This window comes from Saccostrea cucullata, unplaced genomic scaffold, assembly GCF_032062105.1.
Source record: "Saccostrea cucullata isolate Sc308-1 unplaced genomic scaffold, CSIRO_AGI_Scuc_v1 ctg1734, whole genome shotgun sequence".
NCBI classification, from domain to species: Eukaryota; Metazoa; Mollusca; class Bivalvia; order Ostreida; family Ostreidae; genus Saccostrea; species Saccostrea cuccullata.
In genome coordinates, this window is record NW_026924759.1 from 13,039 (window position 1) to 24,684 (window position 11,646).

Genomic DNA, 11,646 nt, shown 5'->3' on the forward strand with positions numbered 1-11,646 from the left:
TTGAAAATGGCCGAAACTTGAATGGCCAACGATGCTTTTTATTCAAGTTATAGTCAAGGAACCTTCATGCAAAATTTGGTGCTTGTATCCGCAAGTGAAATATTTTCCCCGTTATCCGCTCCGCTTTTCAAATCAGCTGAGAGATATTTAAAATCCGTATGCAGGTGACAAAGGTATATTGCTGCAAAAGTAAGGGAAGCTGGCGAATAAACAGAAAAAGTCATCATATTTATCATAAATTTTGTTGTACGCACAAACAACGGCATTGCTACAGGTGGTCAGTTGCTGGACATGCTAATTTGTAGACAAAACATGTGGAGATAACGAACAGTATTCAAAATCAAAAGTCCATGAAACAATAGAAAATAGAAGTAGAGCAAAGACGGACCTCCAAATCATCAGAGGTGGGATCAGGTGCCATGGAGGAGGATCAAGGCCTCCTGACAATTAGATACAAGAATGTAACTTTTCTTAAGATTCAACAACTTGATTTCAAAATGTTCAAGACTAACCATGCCTTTTCCGAGTCCAAGATTCATTGGACATCTTATAAGTAGCTAACTTCATAAGGAAAGGATAAAAACATTCGCCATTCGTCCAAATCAGCATGGTACAAGCAAAATCTAAAGACTTCAAAGCAAAACAAAATGTCCCACTGGAGTACAAATAAAAAAACAAAGTTGACTGTCATAAACAAATTTTATAGATAGTCCCGACCATAACAAGGAGCATACAGCTGGTGTGACCGGTTAGCAGGCGATATCTACTAACTCAAGGTACCTTATCCCACTTATGATGTTTTTGGAGATCCTTGCATGCTCTGCTCCCGATTATTTTAATTGTTTATATAGACTATAAATCTTATGATTTGATATTCCAATATTTCAATCAGAAAAACAATCGTTCGAGATTGTTTAAAAACAGAAAAAGCTATGTCAACTCATGCATTTACGTTAAAGGTAGACAAAGCAACCTTATAATCATATATTCCTCTCTTGTGCTTTTGAACAGGACCTTACAAAATAATTAATGCTTTTGGTACTTTATTCCTGTATAGAATTAACAGTGTTAGGGCATCTTGTTGTATTACATAAACACACCTATAGTATATGTTCCAAGAACAGACAACCAGCTTGAAGGTGAACTACTTGATTGCTTCACACCAGCACCAGAGGCAGAGGTTCGGATCCAAGTTCATCGTGGCTTCTCTATCTAAATCAAGTGAACTAGACCCAATAAAACCATTCCAATAGAAATGCTGTGTTGACACTTTTCTTCCAAAATCACAAGCATTTTAAATAAAGGATCAGGTTCAGGCTACACTAAAATCATATTTTTATTATATGAGCATGTGACGATTAACTTAACAGGAACATTCCAGTAATATATTTACTACTATAACACGACAACCAACATTATTCAAAGAAATCAATACGATATCATTCTTTATCTATATTATCATTTTAGCGCTCTTCATTTAAAAATAATGTTGGAAAGGAAAAAAAGTTTGATATATTATTATACCTCTGTTAAAATGTTTCCTATATAAAGTTAAAAAGGTAAAATTTCCACGCACAGAAAGCTATACCCCGGGGTATAGTTTTTGCTATCCACCACTCGGAAGATTTTCATGCAATTTTTACCGCCAATTTTGATTTCCAGCGATAAATCAATAGACTCAGAAATTATAATATACATCAGTATAATAAAACGCTTATCCACTGGTTGTGAGTGGGATAGCTCTTTCATCAAACCCTTGACAGGAACTAATTCCCTCGGACAAGCTCTAGGGGAATAGTTCCTGTCGCGGGTTTGATAAAAGAGCTATCCCACTCACAACCAATGGGTACGTGTATATTGTACGATGATTGTCGTGTTACACCGTTATAAGAGAAAGTTACTTTTCAATAAAGAATCGTTAATTGTCTAATGAAACTGTTAGCTACAAAAAAAAATTCTGTGTTTCGAAAAGTTGTAATTAAGAAAATCAGAAAATTGAGAAAAGTCACTTCATTTTTGAAAAGGGTTACTCATTTCCACCTTTATTATTATTTAAAATTATTGACAGATGAGTAGTATATTTTTCCTCATTACCCAATTTTTTAAAACTTACATATTAACAAATATACCATGCTCTCGTGGGATGACGGAAAATAACATCATGAAAATACTGTGTTGCTGGAGGCAAATGTAGAAACCCTTTACAAAAATAAATGCACATTTGATTGAGGCATAAATAAGATTAAAATGTTTTCCTCTAATCAACATGACAAAATGGGGGCAAAAAATATCAACGACTCGTCAAACAGTGTCAAGTGAGACGTTTAATCCTTTCCAAAATTAAATTCATGTAAAATTTCTTTACGTGGCACATATTTTGGCGTATTCGATTAAACCTCTTTCTTTGAAATATTTTAACTAAATACCTTTTCAACGAATTTGAACCATTGTTTTATTTATAACACATCATCAAGATGCAATGAAATTATTGGCACTCCTGACGCCTGACCATACATCTAAGATTAGTAATAATGTAATCTACTCAAAGAGACGATGCTACTTAGAAGTCTTAACTGACTTAACAACATCCTGTTCAACTTCCGATCACATGACAAGATGTCAGACAGCACCGGAAGTGACCAATCTTAGGCTGTTTCGCGTTCATCTAGCTATTATTTTACGTTGCAATCAAGACTGTCATCCTCCACAATTACAATAAACTAATCCGAATTCATGATGTACGGTGTACATGTATGCATTCATGAGTAAGACAAAGGTTAAAAGAGCCTGTTTTTACATCACAATGAACGGGGAGTGTTAGTTTCAAAGAAAACATGGGATGTGCATGACATATGTCATGCAAATAAAATACATGTTCAGTTGATATTGCATGTAATATAAAACAAAAATGAATTGCGATACTGTCCCGCAATACAATGAGAGGTAAACGTTGACTTAGTCCGTGCATCCTAAGTACTTGGAGGAGACTCGGCTTTCCTGTGAAAAGCGGACAAAGACATTAACACCGGATGTACGTAAAATGTTCTAGTGTGTTGAAAATAGTGTCAACGTTTATAGTTAGTGTTTTCTGGATAATTATGTCAATGTAGAGGTAAAATATTTTATATAATTTATGTATTATTAAGAACGTTTAAATTTTCATTTGCCCTTCAAATTGGGTTGTGGGCTAAGGTTGGATTTTCTTTCTTCTCCCTCTTTTTTTAACACCTCCCCCCCCCCCACTTTTATCGTTTTACTCCCCATCCCCAGCCACTTATATTCCTTCTCATTTACCACCTATAATCCGTCCTCTTCTTTGCTTAATAACTTCGATACGAACATTTAAAAAAAACATTATCCTGGTTCCAAAAAATTAAAATTTCCTTTTTTTAAAAAGTAAAAATTATTTTAAAATTTCAGTGAAACATACATTAATTTGTACTGAGACACGCATATCAAGTCAAAAAATTTTCGAAACAAGTATTCGCTGTTCCTGTTTTCTATAAGTATGTGTATAAGAAAAACATAAGCCTCTGTGGTAAACTTTATCTTACGGATGTCAGACAGCGCGGAGTTTTGTGTTCGGATGTTGTAGTGGAGAGATCTTCTCGCGGTCACGGGAGGACGACAGGAAACCATTATTAATTCAGCCTCTAACCTAGGCCTCTTATCACTACCCTCCTTATACACCATACAAACGACGTGACTGTCTCAGCACGTGAATTTCTTGTCACTGAAAGATGTGTGTTTTCTTATTATCATTTTCATGAGTTTTTATTTTATTGAATAAGCTTTCATCATGTTTATTTTCAAACGGATATACATGTACATATAAGCAGCTTTAGTACTGGAACAAAAGTTTGGTTTTTTTTTAAATAAATTTTATTTTGATGATTTCCTTGTTTTAAAACTGTGCTTTGAGGAAAACTGTAAAATGTTTACTACTACTACGAACATAGTTGTAGGCAGCTACTCAACAGGAATGGACAATACAACAGAAGGCACATCAACGACAACAGCGACTGACCACAGAACAGGTAAGACTAGGAAAGGGAAAAAGCTTAAAATTCAAACAATATATCAAATATTGTATTTTGAATTAACAATGTGAATGTTTAGTAGCACTTGATGAACGTTCTTTTGGTTTCAGGTAGGATGACCACAGGAACCAGAGCAGTAAATGGATCAGACACACGTCCAGTCATAGTTGGATCGGGTGACAACAACAACAAAGGAGACGTAGACGCCCATGGACCAGTTCCAAAATCACGTAGGTCTTCCATTTGTTTCAATTGTCTTTTTAAGAAAGAATATTTTAGTGTTTTTTCAATAAACTTGTATAAAAAGAAAAAGACATTAAAGAGGCTTCATAAAAAAGTATGAATTAATATTCCTTTCCAAAGGACAAGGTATGGTAACTACCGAATCTGGCCCTGTCTTTTATGTAAAATTCAGACCATAATTAAAATTGTGATAGTTTGTGGTTAGACCTTAAAATGATGCTTGTTTTAAAAGTAGCGCAAATTTTGAATCATGGAGGTGATAAAAGGATGCAGAAGTAGGATATTTTGCTTAGTTTCCTCAATTCAGGTGGAAACACTCCATTTCCCCCTGTTACTGTTAGTCAATGTATCTTAAACAATGGGCATAATTTAATTGAATTAACAGACAACACAAATGATGCCTGACTCTTTTCAGAACTCCCTACCGCGGCCGTCCTGGGTGGAATCGTCGCTCTGATTGTGATATGTATTGTGGTGGTACTTGTGTATCGGAAAAATAGTCAAAGGTAAGTCAAATCTTTATATTTATATGAAGTTGCTTATTATTTGTTAATATTTTGTTGACGTTTTGTTCAGTTTACTCTGAACTTAAAAATCATAGTCAATGAGCTGTCATGAGTCCAGCTGTACGTATGGTATAAAGTTTAAAGAAATATGTAACTGTTAAGAGCTGTAATTATGTGCAGAACATTGTTTTCATCAATTTGCATTTAGATAGCTGAAAATAATTATTAGTGTATTTATAGTGATTATCTAAAACTAACATCAGAATCTTTCAAAATTAAACAAAAAGTGTTTGGAAATCTGTTTTCGAAGCGATTTGTGATTACAACTATTTTAACTATTTTTTTTATATTTATTTTTATCAAACATTTAACAAGAAATACGCCTATCAAATATTCTGCAGACGAGAGTCAATATAATATCAATTTGAACTGTTGTTGCTGTTGTTTTGTTTGCTTGCTTTTGTTTCTTTGTTTGTTGTTGTTTTTGTTTGTTTTTTTACTTTGTTTTTGTAGTTGTGTGTGAGAGGTTGAGAGAGTGTGTGTGTGTTTTATTTGCTTCTTTTGTTGTTGTTGTTGTTGTTTTGCTTTGGGTTTTTTTCTGTTTTTTCTCTTTGTTTTTGTTTGCTTTAAGTTAAAAATACTAATAGTTTGTTCTAATTACATCACAGGAAGTACAAACAAAGAACCAGGAGATCGGAGGAGGAGGTGGGGTTTATGGACGCGGACGTGGACAACAGGAGAAGCGACATAGCAATGCAGCTGTTACAGGTCAATGACCCCTCCTTCTTCGAGATAGAGGAGGCCACGCAGAACGCCAAATTACAGGAACTACAGGGCCAGAACGACCTCAACCTCATGGAGATCATTAACGGAACTGGGGTCAAAACGGACAAGGTCAAAGACGAGAAGCAAGGCCAAAGTGAAGGTCAAAAAAGTGCAAAAGCTGGTAGTAAAGTAAAAAATAATAAAGAAGCTAAATCTTCTAAATCAAGTATCCCTGGCAGTTTGATAGACGAAAAGAAACATGCAAATTCATCTGATATAAGTGTTCCTGGTAGTCCTGGAAAGGAAAAAAAGACTGAACTACCATCCAGCGGCAACGCTAGTTCTTCTAAAAATGACAAAGCTGGAGGATCATCTCAGATATCTGCGACTGAAGCTGAGTCTGACAGTCAACGGAAAGCAAAAAGAGCTACTTCTTTGCAGTTGTCTAATGTACGAATTTCACATGCCGAAAAATATAAACAACGCCAGAGTGAAATAGTTGGGAATTATAACCTCAAAAGTGAAGCAAAATTTGATACACAAGAGCAGAATTCAAGCATGGAAAGCCGCGTAGAACAAAGACTGAAGCAGCGACAGTCTGCTAGGTCAAGTGGTGGTAGTCATTCAGACAAAAGAACAAGTGAAAAATTAAATCATAGTAAGGCAACACATCCTCCGATAGGGGGCGGTGTTGCGCCGGAAGTTGCTCAAACCGCCAGTGCCAGGAGCAGTAAACATTCTTCCGGCGGATATGACGAAGCTTTAAAACAGCTGAAACATGTTGACAGTGACCCTAATTTAACTGAAGGTCACGGTACTAAATGAAACAATATAAAGAAACCATACTTAATCATTATTTGGTAAAGTTTTATATTAGTTACAATTATCTAATAAATATGCCAAGAGTTTGAATGAATTTTTAAAGACGTTGTAATTTTTTAGTGTGTGCTAAAGGAAAAAAAAAAAATAGCGGAAGACAATGACTATTTTTGACATGAATCTAATTGATTTACATATACCTGTATTTAATGTCTTACCTTTTTTATTTAAAAAAAAGCCATAATCATTTCGTGATCCTTCTCCGAACATAAGCTGAAAGGTCATCGTCAATCTTTTATAAAAATTTCATTGTAAAATCTAGAAGAAAAGTAAAGTTGTCATCTAAAATATAAAGCATGTAATATAATTATAAAAATCTGACCTTAAAGTTTTTGGCTTTAAAACTCAAATGTCTTTTTTTTATGTAGAATTCAATTACAAAAGCTTTCATAGAACTGAAGTTATAAATTGGAAACCAATTTATGTAACCGTATTAAATTGATTTCTGTCCGTTGACGTTGTGAGGATGAATGTTTTGAAGCATCGTCCACAAACTATGCTGTAGTATATCCTCCGCTTTTAGCAAAAAGTGTTGAGTGAAGACAGAAGTAGCTTGCAATGTATTTATCTTTCAATTTTATCTTATTTTAATCAAATTTTATTAATTTTAAGTTTTATCTTTAAATGACTTTTTACGACATCAAAAGATTAAAAACTAGACAACTCTCAATGATTAACTGATTGACCAGTTTCTCCATCGCCAACTTTCCTTGCATATATATGTACTTGTAGTTATATTCCACTATTACCTCCAAATGATTAGATAAAACATGTCCTTAGACTTGCTTAAGTCTCCATGTTTTATTGGTTTTTAAAATTTTTTTTTTAATTCTATGTTCATTTTTGTATTGTTGTCCTCTGCTCTTTACCATAGTTAAACATATATATTTGACATTATCAAAAAGTATGAAGGAGAGCACTAATTAAAACATGAGCAAGTCTAGCATGTCCTCTGTAGCGTCATTTGTTTTTAAAAAAAACCAAAGCAGACTACTGCCTGAAAAATAACTTCATCTTACAAAGATTTCAAAACTCTCCTTTAAAGCCAACAAATAGCACATTATTCATTATATTGTCGTTACAATTGCCCTGTTTACAAATACATATATACGAAAGCCGGATAGGCTCATTTCTGAAAAGATAAAAAAATATTTTACTCGTTATAACGAGTTAATTATCTCGTTATAACGAGTTAGTATCTCGTTATAACGAGTTAGTTGTCTCGTTATAACGAGTTAATTATCTCGTTATAACGACTAAGTTTTATCTCATTATTACGAATTACTTATCTCGTTATAACGAGTTATTATCTCGTTATAACGAGTTAGTTTTCTCGTTGTAACGAGTTAACTATCTCGTTATAACGAGTTAATTATCTCGTTATAACGAGTTAATTAACTCGGTATAACGAGATAAATAACTCGTTATAACGAATTACTTATCTCGTTATAACGATTTAGTTATCTCGTTATAACGAATTAGTTATCTCGTTATAACGAGTTAATTAACTCATTATAACGAGTTAGTTATCTCGTTATAACGAGATAATTATCTCGTTATAACGAAATGATAAGTTTCCCCTTTATTTACAAATTCAATAGCAATATAGGAATTAAAAATGGCTGTAGTTTTAATGCCATTGATGTTTAGTTGATAATTATCAGTCGTACGTAACTTTAAAATTGATATAAAATTGCAAATTTAATTTGCGATATGGTTTAAATAATTTTAATTCTGAACTATCTGGCTGTCAATAATCACAGTTTGATAAGTATAGCAATCTTTATTTGAACACATTTACACATTTATACGTGAACGTGTCCAAGGACATAATATTAAAAAAAATATATTGCCAAATGTACTTGCTTCAAACTTTGGCAATTTATGGTATGACAACTTTCTCCGATAAAAGACAGTATTTTTTTTTTATATGTATTGGATGATTTATTAGCTTTCATAATCAATGTCTAAGAACCTAAATTAATACTTTATAATAGCAGCCTAACGCAGGCATTAATGCAACATATATTATATATATATACACAAAAATGTTTTGCAGAAGGGGGATATGGAGACATCAGCAGTTAGGTCATGGGCGTAAAATTCGAGGGGTACTGCCAACACAACATCACGAGGCAGTTATAAGTTTCCGTATATATATATGTATTTGTCTTCGGTCTTTTAAGTAAAGAATACAAATCAACTGCATCGTTTATACATAAACGAACTACAATCAAAGGCACAACCCCTCGAAAAACAAAAAAACTAGTTTGCTGTTTTTCAACAAAATCTTTATCATACACACTTTAAACAAACTTGATCGACTCGGTTTTATATGCTATACTTCCTATCATTTAGATATATCAACTTAAGACCAGTGTTTAACTCGTTATAACGAGATAATTAACTCGTTATAACGAGATAATTAACTCGTTATAACGAGATAATTAATTCGTTGTAACGAGATAACTAACTCGTTATAACGAGATAATTAACTCGTTATAACGATATAACTAACTCGTTATAACGAGATGCTAACTCGTTATAACGAGATAATTAATTCGTTGTAACGAGATAACTAACTCGTTATAACGAGATAATTAACTCGTTATAACGATATAACTAACTCGTTATAACGAGATGCTAACTCGTTATAACGAGAAAATTAACTCGTTATAACGTGATACTAACTCGTTATAACTAGATAATTAAGTCGTTATAACGTGATACTAAATCGTTATAACGAGATAATTAACTCGTTATAACGAGAGAATTAACTCGTTATAACGAGATAATTAACTCGTTATAACGAGATAATTAACTGGTTATAACGAGATACTAACTCGTTATAACGAGATAATTAACTCGTTATAACGACTTAAATTTTTTTTATCTTCTCAGAAATGAGCCTATCCGGCTTTCGTACATATACAACTTATCGTTGGGTCTTTTTTTTGTCTGAATGTTTCATAATGTTACGTTATCGCTACGGATCGCTCTATCTACCTGAACAAAACAGCGGAATCCACGTTGCAAGAGAATGCTCACTCCTCCTAGGCACCTGATCGTTTCCAGGGATCCATATCTTTGCCATCATCATACCTTGTGTATTTTAATTGTTTCTGGGTTAATCATTCTTCGTTATTTTTGTCTTTTGGAAAAGCTGAATTTAATTCTTCCATACTATTTTATACTTTAAAATGTTATATTATTTTTAGTATTTTTCACTGTCGGAAAGTGTATAATTCATGTCCAGTTCATAAAGACTAGTGAACAAAGATTGAATGCTGATACTTGACAGGTTGCTTATGACTTTAAGGTATGTCACAATTTAAACTTGACCCAAGGTCAGGTTGTTAAGATTAAGTTCAGTTTCAAAAACAAGTGTACATAGGTAAGAAAACTTACAAATCTCAAATTGACGAATGTTATCTATTTAATTGAGAGCAATGAAAAACGTCCCCTAAACAATACCAAATAGGAGCAAAGCAAACACTGACCTCCAAAACATCAGAGGTGGGATTAGGTGCCGTGGAAGAGTGAGCATCTCCTGCCGACCGGTCACACCTGTGCTCCTGGTCATGATCGGGAAATAAAAGGGAAAATCCGTCGTCAATTCAGTGAATAAATAAGGGACTAACAACTAGTATGAAAAACGTCAGTCAGTATTTTACTCAATGATAAATTGTATTTGCTGACAAGGTCATTGTATCGACCATAGAACTTACGTATTGATAACTTTAAACGAGACTGCTGATACCCTTGTTTCATCAACTTGTTTGTCAATAATTTACCTCGTTTTAGAATTTGTTCATTCTCTCGCTATCGGATAAACTGAGAGATATGAACCCTGTATGCAGGTGATCAAGGCATATTGCTGCTTAAATTAAGGGAAGTTTGTACGATTGAAAAGTTAAAGTCATCACGTTTATCAGAAAACTTACTTGGTTGTTAAATTACCATAAGCGTATTTTTGAAGTAAAATATCCAAACATTCAACAGATGTGTCGGACTCTTTGATGTCTTTTATTTCAAGCTCAACCCGGGATTGTCGTATCGACATAATAAAAATAGAAACAACAATTATTGTTAATTGACAATGTCGAGTTGAAGGCCACAGCAAGTGTTTTCTTCTTTTCACGTATAATTATGGACAAAGTCTGCTTCATATGAATACAAAAATAGGACATATATTGTCGGAATACCTGCTCTCCAAAACCACATAGATATTTTCAATAAGAAACTCGAGCATCTTTTAATATCAACTACAGAGTAGTGTGTACAACCAGAATGTTTTCTAAAAAAATAATTTTGCAAATGACCAGTGACAAGGTAAGTAAATTAACGAGTTCCGTTTTTATTGAATAAACAGCTGTCAATGATATCAAAAAGCCTGGACTTAATTTATCGTTGGGAATGGTTGCATATTACGAAAGACGAATAGGGCCACATAAAAAAATATTTTTATCTCGTAATTACGAGAAAAGATCTCGTTATAACGAGAAAAGATCTCGTTATTACGAGTTAATTATCTCGTTATTACGAGAAAAGATCTCGTAATAACGAGAAAAGATCTCGTTATTACGAGTTAATTATCTCGTAATTACGAGAAAAGATCTCGTTATTACGAGTTAATGATCTCGTTATTACGAGAAAAGATCTCGTTATTACGAGTTAATGATCTCGTAATTACGAGAAAAGATCTCGTAATAACGAGAAAAGATCTCGTTATTACGAGTTACTTATCTCGTTATTACGAGAAACGACCTCGTAATAACGAGAAAAGATCTCGTTATTACGAGTTAATTATCTCGTAATTACGAGAAAAGATCTCGTTATTACGAGTTAATTATCTCGTTATAACGAGAAAGATCTTTTCTCGTTATAACGAGTTAATTATCTCGTAATAACGAGAAAAGATCTCGTAATTACGAGAAAAGATCTCGTTATTACGAGTTAATTATCTCGTTATAACGAGAAAGATCTTTTCTCGTTATAACAAGATAATTAACTCATAATAACGAGCTCTTTTCTCATTATTACGAGATCTTTTCTCGTAATTACGAGATGAAAATATTTTTTTATGTGGCCCTATTCGTCTTTAACTCGTAATAACGAGATCTTTTCTCGTAATTACGAGAACTTTTCTCGTTATAACGAGATAATTAACTCGTAATTTCGAGATAATTAACTCGTAATAACGAGATCTTTTC

At 33.3% G+C, this 11,646-nt stretch overlaps 1 protein-coding gene across 1 annotated transcript; it reads left to right on the forward strand.

Moving 5' to 3' along the window:
• The first annotated feature begins 3,959 nt into the window (after nucleotides 1-3,959).
• On the forward strand, nucleotides 3,960-6,470 carry LOC134267250 (uncharacterized). Its single transcript, XM_062749470.1, has 4 exons — nucleotides 3,960-4,037; nucleotides 4,151-4,270; nucleotides 4,699-4,789; nucleotides 5,458-6,470. The coding sequence occupies exons 1-4, from the start codon at nucleotides 3,983-3,985 to the stop codon at nucleotides 6,377-6,379; spliced, it is 1,188 nt and encodes a 395-aa protein (XP_062605454.1). The 5' UTR covers nucleotides 3,960-3,982; the 3' UTR covers nucleotides 6,380-6,470.
• The last annotated feature ends 5,176 nt before the right edge of the window (nucleotides 6,471-11,646 follow it).